Source organism: Bos indicus x Bos taurus, chromosome 23 (genome assembly GCF_003369695.1).
Source record: "Bos indicus x Bos taurus breed Angus x Brahman F1 hybrid chromosome 23, Bos_hybrid_MaternalHap_v2.0, whole genome shotgun sequence".
Taxonomy (NCBI): Eukaryota; Metazoa; Chordata; class Mammalia; order Artiodactyla; family Bovidae; genus Bos; species Bos indicus x Bos taurus.
In genome coordinates this window covers 45,303,090-45,324,820 of record NC_040098.1, presented here as the reverse complement: position 1 = coordinate 45,324,820, position 21,731 = coordinate 45,303,090, and the positions used below count along the sequence as shown (strand labels likewise).

The 21,731-nt window shown below is 44.5% G+C and overlaps 1 protein-coding gene across 8 annotated transcripts in view; it reads left to right on the top strand.

Moving 5' to 3' along the window:
• The window catches only part of HIVEP1 (human immunodeficiency virus type I enhancer binding protein 1), a 136,280-nt gene extending 116,017 nt beyond the window's left edge, over positions 1–20,263 (top strand). For all 8 annotated transcript variants that reach the window (XM_027525264.1, XM_027525261.1, XM_027525262.1 and 5 more), the window contains 2 exons: positions 16,521–17,014; positions 18,571–20,263. In XM_027525264.1, the coding sequence (XP_027381065.1) occupies positions 16,521–17,014; positions 18,571–19,680 (1,604 nt within the window). In that variant the 3' untranslated portion in view covers positions 19,681–20,263. The remainder of the gene's footprint in view (positions 1–16,520; positions 17,015–18,570) is intronic.
• The last annotated feature ends 1,468 nt before the right edge of the window (positions 20,264–21,731 follow it).

Sequence of the window (21,731 nt, the reverse complement as noted above, 5' to 3'; positions counted from 1 at the left end):
CTTTACCTGTTTTTCTGTGTGTATGTGTGTGTGTGTTTTAATTACTGTATTTATTGGTAATACTCTCAGGTTTTTTTCATGGTTTTTATTGAATAGTAAATTATAGCACTTCGATGGATTTTGCCAACTGCTATTTTATACCAGAGACCTCATGTTTCTTTATAAAATGCCAACAAAACATATTCCTTCACTTTTGCTTTATTATAGGCTTGCAGTGAAGGCAATAAATGGTCAGTATTTATTGTTTGAAACAAATGGTCTTGCTTTCCCTTTATTGTCTTTTGTTCTTCTAAAAAACGTTTTTTTTTTAATACAGTTGATATTACAAAGAGTTTTATTATATGCACTCAAGTATTCACACCAGAGTTGGTGATTATATTTTCTTTCATTGGCTTTAAGTCTTTCTCTTAAATTCAGTGTATTTGGGGTGGGCAGGGGTGGGGGGGGCAAGCTAAGTAAAGATCATACATGAGGTGCAATGTCCCTTACTTACCCTTCATGTCACTCTCCCCAGAGGCAAATAGTCACCACACTTAGGGATTTTCTTTCAGTTCATTTACCATACATGTGCATATCCAAACATAACACGTGGGTTTTAAGTTTGTATTCCAAATGTGCATAGACACTATCACCTTATATGTAGATACCTAGAAAATTAATTTTGCTTTATAATTTTAAGTTGTTCTGTAGAACAGTTTGTATTTCTCCACATCCTTAACTATACCGGATAACTGTATGAATTTTAACTTGGGACCAATTTGATGGATGACGTCTTATTGCTTTATTTATGTGTTCTTGATTACTATCCTAAGGTTGGATCTTACAGTTCTTTGGGACGTAGTTTCATGCTGTTAAACTGATGGCAGTGAGAGGTGGGATCTTGCTGAGCAATTCTTCAGATGTCTGTGTTTTTAGAGAGGGAAGCCCGGAAGCCTGCAATGTGATGCCGCATGTCTGCAGGGCAGACTTGTTTTCTAGTCCAACACCCGCCTAGAACATAGTAGGTATTCTTTTTCACTCTCCTTTGCTCATTCCTTCTCATCTTCTGTCTCTATACGTGGTGCCCAGGGCCGCGATTTCTAAGCTCTCTGTGCCCTTCCTCCGGTAGTCTCATCCAGTCTTCTGACTTTTTAAATGCCATCTGTATGCTGGTGATTCCATTATTTACTCTAGACCTACACGTCCATCTGCCTGCTCACCACCTCCTCTTGGACGTTCTAATGGAACATCTAGAACCTGATGTGCCCCAAACTCCTGGTTGACTCCTTTCCTCTTAAGACGCATGTTTCCCTGTGGTTTTCCCCCCATCCTTTCAGCTGTTGCACTGAAATCTTGAAGTCTTGGTCTGATGTCCTTTGCCTCCAATCCATCAGGAAAACCGTCACCTCCTCCTTCAAAATGCATTCAGAAAAGTGCTTTGGGCCACCTGTGGCACCCAGCTCTGGTCAAAGCTACCATCCTGTCTTCTAAGTTGCTTGCAGTAGCCCCTAATGGTCTTTGGAGTTCAACCCCTGTCTCTTCACAGGCTGCTTCCGACACAGCAGCCAAAGTGGCTTTTTAAAATGATGTCGTTACTTTGCTTAAAACCCTCCATCAGCCTCCTGGCTTGTTCAGAGCTGTGGTCTGTGCCCCCCGCGAGCTCTCTGCCCCCCGCCCCCACTTCCTCGCTGGGTGCTGGAAGGCATGCCATCATCTCAGCGCTCTGCTCAGATGTCACCTCATCAGGGAGGCCTTCCTGCACCGCCCGAGAAGAAACCCCTGGCCCTCTCACCGCCAGCCTTGCTCACACCCCCGACCTGCTTATTTTTCTCTGTGGAATTTAACCACCACGAGGAATGTGAGTATTATCTGTTCATTTCAACTAGAAAGTAGAACAGAAGGACAGGCATCTCCTCATGCTTGCTGCTCTGTGACTTGCTGGGACTGTTACCAGCAAGTCATAGACGGTAAATAGTTGTAGATTGAATGAATGACTGGGAAATATGACCTTTTACTGTCAGGAAATAACTCAATATTGTTTTTTTTTTTTAATATTTATTCATCTTCCATTAAATTCCTTCACTGTGATGAAATGGTAGCTGTAATACAATATTTAACGCCTTTACTTATGAATAGCATTTACATGATTTAGCCATGGTATTATAGGTATTTGACACAGGTATTATCAAAGAGATGATGGCCATTCATTTGTTTCTTGGTTATTTATGGGTTATTAGAGCAGAAGACTAGTGGATATTTTAAGCTACCCTGACCATTCCATTTCTTCATCCTTAGTAATGATCTGCCCAGACTGATAAGTATCTGTGGCCATTTTTCAGTGGTTCCAGAGAAGAGTTTATTCTCTTTCTGGTGGATTCCTTTTACGGATTTAGCGCTGCACCCGCTGTCCAGTATGTGCAGAGGCACTGCCCTCGGGAGCTCCTCGCCTGTGGCTGTGATGCTGGAATGTTGAGTGAGCCCAGCCTGGCCAGGGTCCACTTCCCCAAAGCTGGGATCTGGGGAGGACAGGGATACCTGGTCGGGAACAGAGAGATGACTGGGGGTATCCCAGGAGAAAGGAAAGGAAGGGAATATAGAAAAAAGTATATTTATCCATATGTCACTTTGTTCAAAAAAGTATGGATGAGAGGGGGTAGGGTAAAGGATTCTGGACCCAGGGAGTTGTTAGGCAAAACCCCAGAAGTTGGGAGAGGGGTGGAGGGCATTAAGAGTGTAAATGCAGATGAGAAGAGAGCACTGGCAAGCTGCGGGGGTCGGGGTCCTGCTGTACAGGAGAATTTCAGCATGGGCCTTTAAGAAAGTCGGAGGGGTTTGGGGTGTTTTTTTTTTTTAATTATCTAAAATAATTTAAAGTCACTGCTGTTTTAGTCCCATATATATATGAAAAAGCTGGCTTAAAACCCAACATTCAAAAAACTAAGATCATGGCATCCAGTCCCATCACTTCATGGCAAATAGATGGGGAAACAATGGAAACAGTGACAGACTTTATTTTCTTGGGCTCCAAAATCACTGCAGATGGTGACTTCAGCCATGAAATTAAAAGACACTTGCTCCTTGGAAGAAAAGCTATGACCAACCTAAACAGCATATTAAAAAGCAGAGACATTGCTTTGCTGACAAAGGTCCATATCGTCAAAGCTGTGGTTTTTCCAGTAGTCATGTATGGATGTGAGAGTTGAACCATAAAGAAGGCTGAGCGTCAAAGAATTGATGCTTTTGAACTGTGCTGGAGAAGACTCTTTAGAGTCCCTTGGACTGCAAGGAGATCCAACCAGTCCATCCTAAAGGAGATCAACCCTGAGTACTCACTGGAAGGACTGATGCTGAAACTGAAGCTCCAGTACTTTCGCCACTTGGTGCAAAGAGCTGACTCATTAGAAAAGACCCTGATGCTGGGAAGGATTGAAGGCAGGAGGAGAAGGGGACAACAGAGGATGAGATGGTTGGATGGGATCCCTGACTCAATGCATGTGAATTTGAGCAAGCTCCGGGAGTTGGTGAAGGACAGAGAGGCCTAGAGTGCTGCATCCCATGGGGTTGTAAAGAGTCAGACACGACTGAGCGACTGAACAACTTTTGCTTCCCAGGTGGCTCAAAGGTAAAGGATCCACCTGCCAATGCAGGAGACATGGGTTCAGTCCCTGGGCTGGGAAGATCTGGAGGAGAAAATTACCCAGTATTCATGCCTGGAAAATCCCATGGACAGAGGGCTACAGTCCAGGGGATCACAAAGAGTCAGACACAACTGGGCAACTATGCACACACGCATACACATCTGACTTTTAATCTGGATCATTTTCTCAAATATTCTTGAAACAAGGAAGCACAAATAGTAGAGTTTTTAATCCATGCCCCCTTGGAATTTTCATTGCCGAGCTTTTGTTTGTTTTTTCTTTCTGCCCCTGCTGTTTTATTTTGTAGTGGGAATTTAGACAGTAATGACTGAAAGACACATGATTTCTTTAAGTGGGTAGTCCCATTTGGCAACCACAGTAATAATACCATAGAGCAAAACTCTTTTTCTGGAAGGGTGTTTTTACACACAGAGTACCTGAAGGTGTCAGCATCCCTCATCCTCCACCAGGTGGAGTTTACAGGTTTGGGTGGATCGTTAGTAACTGCCCTCATGCATCCAGTTTTGTATGTATAAATATATAATGACTCACTCAGAAGTCTTGCTGTTCATTTAGTAAATCAGGGAGCTTTATTTCTCTTGGTGTTCATTTCTGCTCTGACTCAGCAGCATCACAGGGTAGATTTCCCTGCAGAATAGACCATCTAAAAGCCGAAGACTTGATTTGTTCCTGCCTTCACATTTCTGCATGTGTTTGAAACCTCACCCTTAATCAATTCCATAAGGATGTTGTAAGGAAGAGTGGTGTACGTTATGAAGTGTTTCATTTCAGGATCAATTTTATTTTCCAAGGAAAAATATAAGTTATCAGCCATACTAATGTAACAGAAGTAGCGGCTGACTTAAAATAGGAGGGAGAATAGCATTTTCAGCTCTCCCAGTTTTAATCTAATTGAAATGTACATCTGCTGGTGGGAAGCTCAGGTCCAGAAGCTGCTCAGGGCAGAGTGGTCTCAAGCGCTGGCTTCTCTCCCATGCTGCTTCCTTGCGTCCCATAGGAGTATCCCAGGTCCCTCATCACGCCAGGAAACCCCTCCTTCTCAGGAGCAGGCTCACGGCCGCTGTTCGAGACTTCAGCTGCCATCACCAGATTCCTGCCTGACTGTGTATTCCTTGTTTTCCGGAAAACAAGTGGTGAAATTGCCCTTGTGTAATGTAGGGTCTTTCCACATATTAGCTTGCTGTCTCTTTCCCTTTAACCATGAACAGTCTTAACCAGTTTTGATAGCCACCTACATATTTCACATGCGCAGCAGGGAAGTGCTGTCAGAAGTGGGGTCCTAGAACACTTTAGGAAGGACTGTTAGAGTCAGCACACTTGATTAAAGTCACGTAAGCCTTAACAGCCAGTGATAACAGGAGATGTGAGAACTTGCTCCAGATATTTAAGCCTTGATTAATCTCAGACATCTGGGAAATGGGTATAAACTTTTTAAAGGGAAAAACCCACAAGGATGTTATTTGGGAGAACCTGATTCTAAATGCCAGAGTTTGCTGCATAGCAACCAGAAACCTTAGCTAAGGATTGTGTTTTTAGGTTTATTGAAAAAATTGGGGGAGGGGCAGGGGGCGCTTGGCCATTTAATTGATCTTTTCTGTAGCATACATAATCATCAAGAAATATCATCTCTGAGCTTTCACTTATTCAACAAAATTAAAGGCTCTCTAAAGGCCAGTGTTGCTACAGAGTATCCCACCATAATATTTATTTGAAAAATCATAACTGTTTGATAATGTCTTGGTCAGCTTCTGGTTTTCCTGGGAAGATTCCAAGCCTTTTTATTCCATGTTCATATTTAATTATTCCTTTATATTTGCCTTGTTTATTTTCATCAGAGATTTACTCTAGATTTATTTCTACTTACCTACAGTATTTCTTCTCCTGATATCATCTCCAACCTTTTTCTTTTTTTATGGAATGTCCTAAACCTGTTTTCTCGTCTACCAGCTCTTAACCCCAAACGTCATGCACCAGCGTAGTGCGCGAGTTTCCTGATTGATGGAGCATTCACTATAGGTCCCTGTGGAGGTGCTGTGATGAAGGACCAAGTGCTCCTGAGCTGTTGACTCTTCACTCCCCTTAGCAACATGGGCTGTATGGCTGCCCATCTTATCCTTCAGCAGATAAATTCTTGTTCTCACTTTTCAAATGGACTGAATTTAGAGATGTTGGGAAGCATTTATTCTGAATTAAGCAGAGGGGACTGTAATCTTACCTAAGGCAACCATTAAACGTCGGACATCCGCCGTCTCAAGTTTCCATTTAGTTTAAACCTAGCACCTCAAGCGGTAATTATAGTAGGTGCTTATGAAAAGTCCTACCCTCCAGCCAGCTGTGCGCCTCCCTGTAATCTTGCCAGGCAAAATTATGTAGTCTCAGGAATTCTGTCCCTGTGTTCTTGGGATCTTAGTAAATACTTCTTTTGTATTTACCTTTTGTGTCAAAAAATCACACTGCTGGCTATTTGCTTTGTATGCTCTGATCCAAAGAATGTTTTCGTCAACAGACTGCTGGGCTTCAGTGCTAGGAATGCTGATATGTGCCCTTCACTGCCAGGCTGGGAGAACCATTCAGAGTGGCAGAGTGCGACTGGAAACGCTGTTCTTGTTGGTGATGAAGTTCTTAGGATGGTGTGTGTAAGAAGGTGCGGTTAGATCACAGGACTTAAACCCTGTATCACATTTACCCTGAAAATTAATTTAGTGAAGAACTAAATGAAGTTCTTTCAAAACGAAATTACCTGCAGGATATGTTTTTGTCACTGGGATGTTTGCAGAAGATATTTTTACTCCTTTTAAGAAAAACTTTCACACAATATGAAACCATGATAGGTCTTGGAGTCTATAGTTAAAATAAAGAAGCGCTCATGTCAGTAGTGAGCAACACAGACAGCACTGCCTTTTGGTTTACTTCCTAAAGTTAGCAAACGTTAAACTCTAGCCCATTATATAGTTAAGATGAAAACATAGTTTAACAAAAACCCATTATTGCAGTAGTCGCATGCTTTGGGAAACTTTTCCCCCATGTTGCCCTTGTTTGGATTTCAGAGAAATTATGAGGGAAAAAAAGAGAGAAAACTTGCAACAACAGAACATTGATGGAGGAGTTGCCACTGACCTCCCAGGGGAGCCAGCCTGAGGGAGGCCCCAGACTCAGCCAGCAGGGGTCGCTGTTGGGCAGCGATGAGAGGGCAAGCCTGCAGCGCATCTAACCGAAATGGGATTTGGAAATACATCCATCTTCAGGGAAACGGTTTGATGAGTTAATTTTGAAAAACACTATGGCTGCACTGCTTACCTTCTTTTTCCCTCATAAATTTAAATTTACAGAAAATAGAATTCACATTACAAATATGTAGAATTGTACTGAGTACTGGAAATGTTTCTTTATAATGAGTTGAGAGTGTGTCCAGGAGGAGGGAAATTAAATAGAACTTTTAGAAGCCATTTATCTATGAACTTATTATGTAAGTATGGCTTCTTTACTTCTGTTCTTGGTTCCCTGGGAGTTGCAGAGGGGTGGCCGACAGCTTTCACCCCACTGGAGTTCCAAATAGGAAAAGGAGTGCGTCAAGGCTGTATATTGTCACCCTGCTTATTTAACTTATATGCAAAGTACATCATGAGAAACACTGGGCTGGAAGAAGCACAAGCTGGAATCGAGATTGCCGGGAGAAATATCAGTAACCTCAAATATGCAGATGACACCACCCTTATGGCAGAAAGTGAAGAGGAACTAAAAAGCCTCTCGATGAAAGTGAAAGAGGAGAGTGAAAGAGTTGGCTGAAAGCTCAACATTCAGAAAACTAAAATCATGGCATCTGGTCCCATCACTTCATGGGAAATAGATGGGCAGTGGAGACAGTGTCAGACTTTATTTTTGGGGGGCTCCAAAATCACTGCAGATGGTGATTGCAGCCAGGAAATTAAAAGACGCTTACTCCTTGGAAAAAAAGTTATGACCAACCTAGATAGCATATTCAAAAGCAGAGACGTTACTTTGCCAACAAAGGTCCATCTAGTCAAGGCTGTGGTTTTTCCAGTAGTCATGTATGGATGTGAGAGTTGGACTGTGAAGAAAGCTGAGCACCGAAGAATTGATGCTTTTGAACTGTGGTGTTGGAGAAGACTCTTGAGAGTCACTTGGACTGCAAGGAGATCCAAGCAGTCCATTCTGAAGGAGATCAGCCCTGGGATTTCTTTGGAAGGAATGATGCTAAAGCTGAGACTCCAGTACTTTGGCCAACTCATGCAAAGAGCTGACTCATTGGAAAAGACTCTGAAGCTGGGAGGGATTGGGGGCAGGAGGACAAGGGGACGACAGAGGATGAGATGGCTGGATGGCATCACCGACTCGATGGACGTGAGTGTGAGTGAACTCCGGGAGTTGGTGATGGACAGGGACGCCTGGCATGCTGCGATTCATGGGGTTGCAAAGAGTCAGACACGATTGAGCAACTGCATTGAACTGAACTGAACATTCCCTGTAGCTCAATGGTAAAGGGTCTGCCTGCAATACAGGAGACCAGGGTTCGAACCCTGGGGTCAAGAAGATCCCCTGGGGAAGGGAATGGCTACCCACTCCAGTTTTCTTGCCTGCAGAATTCCATGGACAGAGGAGCCTGGCAGGCCACAGCCCATGGAGTGGCAAAGAGTCAGACGTGACTGAGGAACTAGCACTACTGTGACATTGTACGTACCAAGGAAGGAAGAGTTGTCAGAGTGTATCTTATTGGAATAATGATGTGGCCCTTAAATTCTGGCTTCCCGCTGTGTTTAAGTCGCTTGACTTCCTTGCGTGAGATGCGTTTGGTGTCTGGTCTGCCACAAGTGGCTGTCAGGTTTAAACATGACAGTCCAGTAAAACATTGGCAAGCTGCTTCTGTAAAAGACCTGATAATAAATATTTTAGGCTTTATGGGCCACACAGCCTCTGTCATGATGATGAAACTCAGTGAGTGTGGCACAAAAGTTGCCATAGGCAGTATGTCAACAATGAGCCTGGCTGTGTTCCCATAAAACTTTATGTGTAAGAACAGGGGGAGCCACGTGGGGCTTGGCAGCCCCTGATACATACGAGGAAGTCAGTGTCGTGTGCCGTCGTAGTTACTGAGCTCAGCAACAGCCTGTAGCAAAATGCACAGTGTCACAAAGTCAGAAACGGTAGCTTCCGGGGTAGTTAGCACATCTGTGTCCTTGACCTTGCTGACTTGTGGTCGTGGGCAGGTCACTTTCCCGGTCTTCTATCAGCACAGGTTCTGAGTCGATAGGAATAGTCTTCTCTGGAGGTTAAGGGGACAGCACAGTAATATGAAAGGGCTTTTTTTTTTTTTTAAAGCACAAATGCAGGGGGCAGAGGTCTGGGCTTTGTTTTGGTGCTCTGGGTATTTAAAAGGATGCCTTTGTCTCAGGCTTCTTTAAGGTATCCGTTGTATCTTCTTTCTGCCACTCTGGAGTATCCACCCTATTTAACAAGTATGGAATGACCCGAAACTCACTTTCAAGTTTCCAAACTTGGACAGTGGTCTTCCCCCTTCAGAAGCTTCACGGCCCAGTGCACACAGGGAGATAAACACTATTCAGTCCTTATCTTGGGACAGAAAACTTCAGGAAGGAACTCCAGCTCTTCTGAAGTTCTCTGTGGGCTGCAGGCACGTGGCTGGGTCCAGGGAGAAGGCCAGGTCTAGAGACACCAGCATTTTCCCACCCCTAATACTGCAAACCTTGATCCTGAAGTATGTCATCTGGGCAAAGACAGATTAAAATGGAGCCAAGTAGTTTTACCTCCTTCCCCATGAAAAAGCATATGGTTTTCTTTATATACTCTTTCATGTAAATTGCATACACTGAATTTTAATATTTATATGTACAATTAAAAATTTTAAAGATTTATAGTATAATTGATTCTTAAACTTCCATATTCACTGTAAAATACAGCATATTTGTTGTGACATTTCAAAGGTTATCAGTTTGCTTTCTCCTTCGGGTTTGTATTTTACACGTTCTACTCTTTGTAATAAAATAATTACTTGAAGCTTTTAATGTCTGTGTAAACACTCAACTCCCTCATGCATACTTAAAAGCTAGGATATTGACTATAATTCATTGATGACCTTCTTGCAGATTATTCTGTGGTTGGGTTTTATAATACGACATTGGAACATGGAGTGTTTAGCACAGACTCAGGAGCCACACCAGCCTGGGTTTGAACCTTGGTTCTGACACTTCTGAGCTGTGGGCTCCACCCTGTAAAATAATTCAGTGCTTTTTAAATTTTATTAAATCATTGTCTGAGAAAAAAAATCATGTCCGTAATTAGTTTTTGTTTTATCTGTGATCAGATAGCAGTGCTTGGTGTGGAGAGTCTACCCGGGTTCTCCTGGAGTCTCGCTGGCTAGAACCAGAGTAGAGAGAACTGCAAAATGGGTACAAGATTTAACAGCGTGTGTATGTTTGGGGGGCGGGGACAGGGGCGTTAGGGTGTATTTTGGAGAAATTTCCTGAGCTTTTAAATTAAACAAGAGACATGTTGGAATTTATCTCAATTAATAGTTTCCTATGAAACAATAGGAGGAGAGAAAAAAAATGCATGTCAGAAAGAGAAATCTGTATGAGCATAATAAGGACAACCGGGAGATGGGGGTTGTGTACGCTTTTCTGAATGAGACAGGATCTTGGGGTCAATAGAGTAAAATGAAGATCCTGGAGCGTTGGCAAATAGATTGATGTCATTTTTTGTTTGTTTTTTTAAGATTATTTTGGTCTCAGAAAAGTTGAAAAACTAGTAGAGCGTATACTCTTTATCCGGCCTCCCCATCCGAGCATCTTACATGACCATACGACACCCGTCGATACTAAGAACCCAACCCCAGCTCAGGACTGCCAGCTGGAGAGCAGGACTTGCTGGTTTTCCCTCTGATGGCCTTTCCCATCCCAGGCTGTCCTTCAGGAGCCCACATCGCATCCGGCGGTCATGGCTCCCCCAGCCTTCCCTGTCTCTCATGACCTCGACATGGATAAAGAGTCCTTGTCAGTTGTTCTGTAGAATTTTCTCAACCTGAGGTTTTCTGATACATGCTCGTGCTGGATTGAGGTTATGCGTTCTTGGGGAGGCTCCATAGGGTGACTGTGACTTTCTTGGGGCATCATATCAGGTACCTTATGTCGCTACATTTCATGGGTCACATGAGCCTCCATTCCTTGGCCAAGGTGATGTCTGCCAGGACTCCCTACTGTAAACTTAACTCTTGTTCCCTTTATGGATGGAGATACCTGAAAACTAGGTAGATATTCTGTTTATGCATTGATGGACCTTGCCTGTGGTATTACTGTGGTGTTCTAATTCATTAATCAGAGTTTTTCTGCACCGAAAAGTTACCATTTCTCCATTTGTTCATCCATCCATTCCTTTATTGACTTCCATATGGACTTACGGCTGTGTCCTTCGTTCTTTGGGTTCCAGGTCCAGTGCTGTTATTTATTGTGTAGCTCAAGTTCTCAGTGGCCATTGAGAGCTCTTTGAGGTCTGTTCCTATGCCCTTTCAATATGCTGCTGCTTTTATTATTATTATTTTTCTTTAAGCTATTCTTTACTCTTTGACACCTCAAGATGTTCCAGCCCTGGAATTGACCGTTTCTCCAGGGACCCCTGGTTCCCTTTATTGGTGAATGGTATTTAGGAACCAAGGTCTAACCACTAGGTGATGCATTTCTGGCTGCTAACCTGTCACTGCTTCTAACCCCTCTTGTTGGATAGAGCTGGGAAATATCTGTATGTATACTAAATCATATGTACACACATCTGTATTTACTTCTGTGTACACACATAAACACACACGCACACACAAATGAGAACATGAGTCCATACTGATAATTCTAGTTCCAGTCCAGCCCCACAGTTTTATTCTATCTGGCCTGTTCCATTTCCTTTTTTTCTTTCTCCTACAGTGAAGAAACCTGGTTCTCATCTACAGTATGTTCACCTATTTGCTCCACTCGCGACTTCACTTTCACTTTTCACTTTCATGCATTGGAGAAGGAAATGGCAACCCACTCCAGTATTCTTGCCTGGAAGTCCCAGGGACAGAGGAGCCTAGTGGGCTGCCGTCTATGGGGTCACACAGAGTTGGACACGACTGAAGCGACTTAGCAGCAGCAGTATACCAATAAACTAATTCCAGAAATGCTGACCCACCTGTGAAAACAGATTTATAATCACAGCACAGTGTCTTTGGGCAGCTCTTTTTGTCTTATGCCATATTATCTCCCTCGTAGCTCAGCTGGTAAAGAATCCGCCTGCAATGCAGCAGATCTCACTTTGATTCCTGAGTCGGGAAGATCCACCAGAGGAGGGATAGGCTGCCCACTCCAGTATTCTTGGGCTTCCCTTGTGACTCAGCTGGTAAAGAATCTGCCTGCAATGTGGGAGACCTGGGTTTGATCCCAGGGTTGGGAAGATCCCCTGGAGAAGAGAACGGCAACCCACTCCAATATTCTTGGCCTGAAGAATTCCTTGGACAGAGGAGCCTGGCAGGCTACAGTCCATGGGGTCTCAAAGAGTTGGACACAACTGAGTGACTTTCGCTTTCACTTTTTCATATTATCTGGTCAGAACCCCTTCTGCCAAGGTTGCCTGGGTCGTGGTTGTGGGGTTTGTTTGTGCTCAAGTCATCAGTCTCAGCTTGCATTTCATCTTGAATTTTTCCCACATCCTGGTTAATTATGCTTTTATTTACATATAAAATTCACTTTATGGTGTACAGTTCTATGGTTTTTGACAAATGTGTAGAATTGTATATGTTGTTGTTCAAGTACTAAGCGTGTCCGACTCTTTGCAACCCATGGACTGCAGCACACCAGACTTGCCTGTCCTTCACTATCTCCCAGGGTTTGCTCAAACTCACATCCATTGAGTCGGTGATGGCATCCAACCATCTCATCCTCTGTCATCCCCTTTTCCTCCCACCTTCAATCTTTCCCAGCATCAGGGTCTTTTCCAGTGAGTCAGCTCTTCGCATCAGGTGGCCAAAGTATTGGAGCTTCGGCTTCAGCATCAGTCCTTCCAGTGAGTGTTCAGGGTTGGTTTCCCTTAGGATTGTATATCCACCCCACAATTCCATGTAGAATAGTCCTATCACCCTGCAAGTCCCCTGTACCACTTACGTGCAGATAACTGCTCCTTCCGAACCCCCATAAGAGCCCCTAGCAACTACTCATCTCTTTTCCTCCCTGTATTTCTCTGTTTTCCTGAGTCTCATATGAAAGGAATCAGAATAAGTAGCTTTTGGAGTCTGGCTTCTTTCACTTAGTAAAATGCACGTGAGATTTATCCATGTTTTTGTGGGAGTCCATTCCTTTATATTGCTGAGTAGTATTCTACTGTCTAAATGTGCCATAGCTTCTTGTCCACTGACTACTTGAATGATATCTGAGTTTCTTCCAGGATTTGGCAGTCATAAATAAAGTTACTATAAAACATTCATATACAGCTTTTTATGTGAATGAAGTTTCCATTTCTGCAGGGTTTGATACTCGAAGTGGAATAGCTGGGTCATTAGCTTGGTGTATATTTAGCTTTGGCAGAAACTATCAAACTGTTTTTCAAAGTGTCTAGACCATTTATTCTAACAGGTGTATAGTGGCATTTCATGGTGGGTTTAATTTGCATTTCCCTAATGATTGATGACGTTGAGCATGCTTCTGTGTGCTATTTGCTTTCCAGTTGTCTTTGGTGAAGTGTCTTCAAGGATTTTGCCCATTTTTTAAAGTGGGTTGTTTGCTTTCTTATTGTTGAATTTGGGTAGTTTTCAATATATTCTGAATATAATTCCTTTGTCAGAAATGTGATTTTCAGACGTTTTCTTCCAGTCTGTGGCTTATCTTATTCTCTTTTACAGTGTCTGGCTCAGAGCAAAGTTTTCTTAATATTGATGAAGCCTGGTTTATCCATTTTTTAAATTAATTGTGCTTTTAGTGTCATATGTGAGTTTTTGTTTTTTAAAATTCCTTTCAATGGGCATAGAATTCTGTTTTGTTTTCCTATGATTATTACTTTGTTTTTCATTGGTAACATTTCGTTTTTTTCTCCCATAGTTTCTTCTCACAGCTGAAATTCCCACTTGGTATTATATGTTGCTCACCATTCTCATCAGAGCTTTTAAAATACTATATTGATCAACTATTTTAAATTCTCTGAAAGCTCTAACATCTGTATCATATCTGACTGGTTCTGATTGCTTTTCCTCTTCTATTTTTTCTTGCCTTTTTGGATGCCTTGTAATTTTTGTTGAGAGCTAGACATCTTGCATAAGACAATAGAGACCAATGTAAATAGCGTTTATGCCTGGCAAGTCCCTTCAGGTGAGAGTTGAAGCCTTGCTGTTTCCGGTCAGGAGCTGGACTGGGTTGGAGAGCTCTGTTGCTGTTAAGATTACTACCACCAGAGCATGAAAGGGTTCAGATTCCTAAAGAGGCATTTCTTGTTTGGGGTGCGGGTTGGATTGTAAGAGAAATGCTTGTTCCATTCCCATTTCAGGTCTTCCCTTTGTGCTCTGCATCAGAGAGGGTGCTGAACACATTCTGTTCTCCTGGTGCTCTTACTGCAGTATTTTGCTGTTAGCTCTCACTTGAGGCGCCTTAGCCTGGCATTAGGGGGTGAGGAGGAGGATGGGGTGGCACTCTGTTCTGGCCCTGCCCCAGCCTTCTGCAGGCACCCTGTCCTCGGGTCCCTGGGCTCTGGCCCTCTTGTTCTCCTGCCCCAGCTCAGCGGTTGTGGTGGGCTCAGCCAGCAACCCTGTCCCTCCTTAGGGAGCAGAGTCGTGTTTTTCCTCTTACTCACTCCATTTCCTCACCGTAGTAAATTCTCCCCAGTATCCCAGGGCAGCGATGCTTCAGCGCTCCTCTTCACAGGGTGGAGTGTTTGTTCCCTATGGAGAGAAGGGAGGGGGTGCAGGGAGTTCCCCGCCCCTCCTAAATGCTGCTTCTCTCCCCTGGATCCCGACTACCGTGGATGCTTAGTCCGCTTTTCTGTGGGGTTAAACAGTGATCATCGTCTACAACCTGAAGGAAGATGTAGCCTCAGAGGGTCCACCCAGCCCCTCCCACCCGCACTCGGCCCTGACCAGTCTGTCCACCTCTGACCATGCGTGTCCTGCCGCGTCTGCCCCGGATGACTCAAGCTCATCTCCCTTCTCTTATATAGACGCTCCTTGGAGCTTGGGCTGTTTGATGGGACTCCAGCCTTACGATGGATTTGAGGAGAGTTGTAAATTTAAAGTTAGGCCTGTTCTTTAAAAAAAAAAAGAAAAGAAAACAGTAGTAGCTTTTGAGCAAGTCTCACCGTAGTCGGGCTTTGCGGCAGGACTGGCCCCTGATAAAATCGGCTTCCCTCTCCAGTCACCTGTTCCCCCGCCTCAGTCATTCAGTTTCTTCTGTTTTGTTTTCTACTTTCTCTTATGAAAGAATTTTTTTCTCTTATTAAAATCTCTAAAAATATATCTGATTTGGTATTCATGTGGCAAATTCAAAACATATGAGGGATGACGGTCTAATGTTAGATTTTCAACATCACAGGGTATCATAGAGGGATCTGAGGAAGGGGGCAGAGCACCTACCCAGACCGTGCCCGCCCCACGTCCAGTGTGGGCACCTGTGGAATTCAATAGATCGGTGCTACTTTATCTATTATTTTACAACAAAATAGTAGAACCCGTAAAACAGAAGGCATGAAACCACATATTAGAAGCCTACATGTATGTTTTAAGCACAAAAGTAACATGTGCTTGAGATTTTTTTTAAAAAGTTCTAATCTGTTCTATCTCCTAGAAATAATCATCCATAAATGTGTTGGTGTTGATACTTCAAGATTCTTCTCTAAGAACTTATCTTTGTAATATAGAAAGAGTAATAAAGTAAATTAATACACAGACCATTTGGGAAACCCAGGAAAGATACCTGTTAGTTATTTCTCTGTTCACATTTTTTCTCTTCAAAAAGTACATGTAAATGGAGACTGCATTGCAGCAAAACTGAATGTCATATAGCTCAGCGACAGTGACTGGGGTGGAGATTTTACAATGCTCTTCTGTTTAACTGTTTAAACTCTATTAGCTTTCTAAGGGAAAGTGCCTCTGATTTTGCAAGTTTTGAATAGACAAGGTTTTAAATCCAGTCTCACATGCACTTGTGAGAATTTTAAAACTATTCCCTGGACTATGTTGACTATTCCTTGTTAAACATAGTCTCACATGACATTATATGGCTGACATTAATGACTTTTAACTAATATTCCATTTCCTATGAGAAATGGGTTGAGTCATAACGGAAAAAAAAATTACAGAATATTACTACTCAGAGAACAGCAGAAACATGCCTAAAATGCTATGCGAATATCATGGAAAATTATTGTTTACAAATACAAAATGCCACCAGTATTTTGATTTCATTTTACTTTGTTCAACAAAAGGGCGGTACAAACAAGTAGAGAAGAAGAGCCCAGAGAATGAGTTGCAGTGAACTCTCGGTTCACTTTCTCTGTAGAGTCCAGGCTTCTTTTGGAGGTATAAAATTTGAGGCTTCGGTTTCTGGTCTGCACTATGTATCACTCTTTGCCCGTCTGCTCTGGCGAGGTTCGTCCACCTTCCGCGTCCTCCAGGAAGCCCTCCTGGCCACTCCCCTCCTCTACCGGCGCATCCCTCCGATCCCCGCTGTCCTGACTGCCTTCCTCCCCGTGTCATCCTCCCCGACTAAACTGGGGGCTCTGTGTGGGCAGCGTCCTGGCCTTGAATATTCCTCGCAGTATTGCCAAGCTTATAAAAAAAGAAGATGCCATCCGTTAAACTTGCATAAGCATCTATAACATCCCCTCTCGGTTGTTTTTTCTCAGACGAGAAACAGAGGTTCAGTTTTGAGAGGTCTGGATACGACCCGGAGGAATCCGACGGCGCCGAGGACGACGACATCGAGAACGAGGAGGAGGACGAGGACAGCCAGGCCGAGTCGGTGCTGTCGGCCGCGCCCTCCGCCGCCGCCAGCCCACAGCATCTGCCGGCCAGGGGCGGCCCTGGGGACCCCACGGGTGCGGACGAGGATGCCAGCGCCCCTGAGTGTTCTCCTGGGGGGCCCACAGACGCGATGGACGTGCTGCCAAGGGCACTGCCCACCAAGATGACGGTGCTGAGCGCGCTGCCGTCCGACCGCGGCGGGAGCCCGGGGTCCCCTGGCAGCGCCGGGCCGCGGGCAGCGGGCAATGCGGAGGCAGCCGCTCGCCCACCCGAGGGGGCGCCCAGGTCCCCGTGTCACCAGATGTCTGTGGACTACCCCAACCCCAAGGAGATGCTGAGCGGCTCTGCGGCAGGAAAGGCTGTGGCTTTAACGCAGGTAATGGATCCGTAGCCGTTTTCCTTTTGACTTCAGGAGTAAATGTACTGAATCGCTCATTTGTAGCTAGATCAGTTTTTTTTTTTCTTTTAAACCTTATTTTCTTTTGATTTAAGGCTAAAGGACATTTATGCCTTTTGGATTCGTGTTATGTATATTAGTCAGAGTTCATCTATTGTATTATAAATCTGTAAAAGAACCAAGTAGATCTTTGCAGTATGCTCATTTACTACTATTTGGTTTTTTATAAATATCTTGGAATAAAAAATATTTGTGTGCCAATGGAGAATATGTCTCGAGACCTCCATTTTCCATGGCTTCCTCTGAGATGATCTTCCACTGGCATTGATATGATGGATTTGCACTAATTATCCAAAGGGTTTGTATGTTACCCTTATTGACAAGGCAGCTACCAGTTTGACACCCCCACCCCTCCCACCCAAAAGAAAAAAAAATAGTATTAAGAAGTTCACTTTGCTTGAATCAGCAAATTGCTGTCACCACTTAGGAAAGCTTCCTGCCCAAGAACTACCTCAGAACCAGACTCAGGAAAGTCACCCTCCATGCCAGCAGTGAATGACATCCTGCTTTTACACACCCTGGCAGGCTCCTGAGAAATCTGTTTTCTCTCATGGACAGTTCTCTTACCTCTGGGATGAACTGAGGATCACCATAGCATTTATTTCTAAATGTGGCAGATTTTGGTTTGCTGGGTAACACTAGAGAAAACTCGGAAGACTAGGAAAGCTTAAATTACTAGAGCCTATCCTACGTTAATATTATTTAATTAAATTACATTCATATTTAAGTAGCATTAATATTTAAATTAGTATATACATTAATGGAGTTCTGTAATGAGGACATATCAAGAAAAAGTGAATATTTAGATGATAATCCTGGGTGGGAAAATTGGCAGGATTTACTCCTACTGTTTCCTTCCTTTCCTGTTAGTCACCTGTGCTCTAAGCTTCTGCCCCTAAGTCTCTCACACACTTACCGGTCGGTGTCTGGAGATCCGGTTTTCAGTAGACATTTCATCCACTTAGAATAAATGAACAAATGAAAACTGCAGACCTCTTCGTTAATGGAAGCTCTCTATTTCATAAATGAGTAGTCCTCCAGTTAATTTCCCCCCTCTGAGTCGATACTCATGGCCAACTAAGATCTCAGAATTTCTCAGTAATTCCAAATCTCTAAACTAGGGTGGAGCTAGAGGTGCCAGCAATAATAATAGCAGTGGAAGAAGATAATTATGGCCGCCTCTCAGGGTTAATTTTGTATAAATGAGATGATATCCAGGAAATCTGTGTGAAAATTAAGTACTATACAGAATCTGTGGCGGTTATTTATTCTAGAAAATAAAGAGCTTAAAGGGTGTAATAGGAATTTTGCTTTTAAAATCAACATACCAACATTTAGCAAGCTTATTTTTATGAAATCGTTGTTACACACTTTTACCTCAGGACAGAAGAGACTTTTTACAAGAGCTAAAACTTTTGCTCGGTGACTAATAAGGAAGCTGAGCCATGAAGAGATGATTCCGTCTTGTCTTTCAGGGCGCGCCATGCCTGAGCCTTCCTCCTCCCCCAGCGTCTGAGCGCAGCCCTCAGCCGGGAGGGGCTCCTCCGTCCACCTCGCCTCGGCCCGGCCCTCAAGAGCAGAAGCCGCAAGCCGCCCTGCCTCCGCCCGCAGGCCTGCCTTCTCCGCAGACGCACCTGTTCAGCCACCTGCCTCTGCATTCCCAGCAGCAGTCGAGGACACCCTATAACATGGTTCCGGTCGGGGGGATCCAGGTGGTCCCCGCCGGCCTCACTTACTCCACCTTCGTCCCCATCCAGGCCGGGCCAGTGCAGCTCACTATCCCGGCTGTCAACGTCATCCACAGACCACTGGGCACCCCGGGGGACTTAAGCGCGGACGGGCCAGGCACCGCCAGCCCCGCGGGCGTGGCCGAACTGAGCAGCGTGGTGCCCTGTATCCCCATCGGCCAGATCCGCGTGCCGACGCTGCAGCCCCTGCCGGCCCTGAGCATGGAGACCGTCAACATCGTGGGCCTGGCCAGCGCCAGCCTTGGCCCGCCGGTGCGCCCACCGGGGCTGGCCCTCAATGCCGTGGGGCTGCAGGTGGTGGCCGCCAACCCCGCCTCCCAGAGCAGCCCTGCGCCCCCCGCGCCCATCCCGGGCCTCCAGATCGTAAACATCGCCCTGCCCACGCTCATCCCCTCAGTCAGCCAGGTCCCCGTGGACACCCAGGGCGCCCCCGAGATGCCCGCTCCCCCAAACAGGGCTCCTCGGGAGGCGCCGCCCACGCAGCCTGTCGGGGCGCATCCCGGCGGCAGGACCCCATCCCCGCAGGGCTCACCCGGTGTCCAGCGGGAAAGCGCACAGAAGGGTCTAGATCCGCCTGCCCCGGCCAGAGACCAGGCAAGGCGGGACAGCTCCAGTCCCAGGGACACGGGGAAGGGGGCCTCAGCGAATCACCCGAAGCCCCGGCACGACACCCCTGGCGCACCCTGCAAACCAACCTCAGCGCCCCTGCCCCCGCCGGGCCGGCCGAGGCTCCCCCTGGACCCGGAGGGACCCCGGCCCCCGCCCCGGAGGCCGGTCACCCAGTTCAGCGACGTGAGTAGCGACGACGATGAGGACAGGCTCGTGATCGCCACCTAGGGGCTGTTTATTCGGGGGGGAGGTGGTTTGGTTTGGGGGTTTTTTTTGTTGTTTTTTGTTTTTTTGGTTTTTTTATATAAACACTTACAGGTTTTTTTGAAAACCCTCCTTTCCTTAAAGCACATTTTTCTGACATAAACTCATGACTAATCTTTGTGCAATCATGAACTTTTGACCAATAATTGTTGTTTTGTGTCAGCTCCAGCCATTTTTGTACATGTTGTATAGACAATTGTGCCTTTTAGGAGTTTTATGTTTAGAAACTGTACAGATTGTTGAATATCTATATACAAAAGTATATATTATATATGTACATGAAAGCCAGGTAGTTATTTGTGTTTAGCAAGAAAAACCTGTCAAATAAATCCAATGATTAAATTATATGTTGCACTGTTAAATATTAAATTTTTATGGCTGTGGGGCAGAGTTTCTGTGTATAAATTAGTATGTAAACTCCATATTTATTGTATTCATATTAGTCTTTGAAAATGGGTCTGTCCTCCTTGTGTAAGACAGTAACTTTACACTTCAGACAGATTTTCTGTGTTATGAAATGTTTCAGTAAAGTTGTTTACTGACTTTACCATTGCTTTAGTGGTGGTTTCTTTATGTCGTGTAGTGACCAGCAACCTGCATTCGAAAAAGAGCCTGAGGTTAACATTCCTTCCACACTCACCCCCACCCCCTGTATTTTTGAGAAATAAGGGCTTTATAGTTACTGCCGAGGGAAATAGCCAAGAGACCAGTTTTTCCAACTTATGAGGAATAATTTTGTAGCTATTTTGAGAAGATTCGGTACTTAAGAACACTACAGGTAAGTGTATTTAGCATAAGGACAGAAAAGGGCAAAGTTCGTAAAGGTGGGTATGACAGCTTCTGAGAAATGTATACTGTTACAAGTCAATCCTGAGAGCTTGGCTTGGGCGGAGCCCACGAGCCCCGAGGCCTCAGCCCAGGTTTGCGTGTGAGCCGGCCTCTGTGTCCCCTGGGCCCTGCTCCTTACAGCTAGAGACCTCCGACCCGGACCAAACCACGGGAGGTCTGGGCTTCACAGAAGAACCAAATTCAGACTTGAAATTACTTAAGTTGCCTCTTTAGAAATGATTGCTTCCCGCCTGAGAGGCTTGACTTATTTAGAAAAATGGGGAGGGGACCCACAATTGCACCTGCGATGATGTGCAATATTACCTGAGGCTACAGATGCTGCATTTGTGGAAAAATGTCTTAATGTTGGAATTTGAAGCAATGCATTCATGTTTTTCAAGGCCTGCTTGGTGAAGATCTGGGAGACATTAAGTCGGTAGGACAGCAGTGCATGAGGGAAATAGTCTAAGGAGTTTGGGAGCCTGCTGTTACCCAGCCCCGGCTCCAAACCTGGGGCTTGGGGAAAGAGCCTGTCATCTGGGCCTGTGAGCCCCAGTCTAAATTATGACCTCTAGAATATGCTTCTGTCTCAGTAGGCTCTGATGGATCAGTGATGCTTCTGATGCATGCTTCAATCTACATTTATTCTTGCCCACAGATTAAGTAACAGATACCGCAACAACAATAAAAGTATGTTTTATATCCCAAGATGTACTTGAAAAGAGTTCTGGAAACTTATCATAGGAATTGTACTGGTCTAACAAAGTGGTTGTTGAAAATGAGGGCCATTGTCAGATTTCTCAAAATAAGTTTTAACTTTGCGTCACACCTCTTACAATTTTGTTGCCTAAAATTTTAAAGCAGTATAATAAGCATTCTTGCTTCCTAGTCACATTTTAAGTACATATGACAAAGCTAAATTCAAAAGCAGTGCTAAGAATTTTGGCTTTGAGGTGGGTTTGTTTGTTTTTATAGTTTATATAAATAGAATGTTCTTAATTTGAAGAATTCCTACATATTCAGTTCAGTTGCTCGGTCATGTCTGACTCTTGGCGACCCCATGGACTACAGCACGCCGGGCTTCCCTGTCCATCATCCACAGGTTACTCAAACTCATGTCCGTTAAATCGGTGATGCCATCCAACCATCTCATCCTCTGTTGTTCCCTTCTCCTCCCACCTTCAATC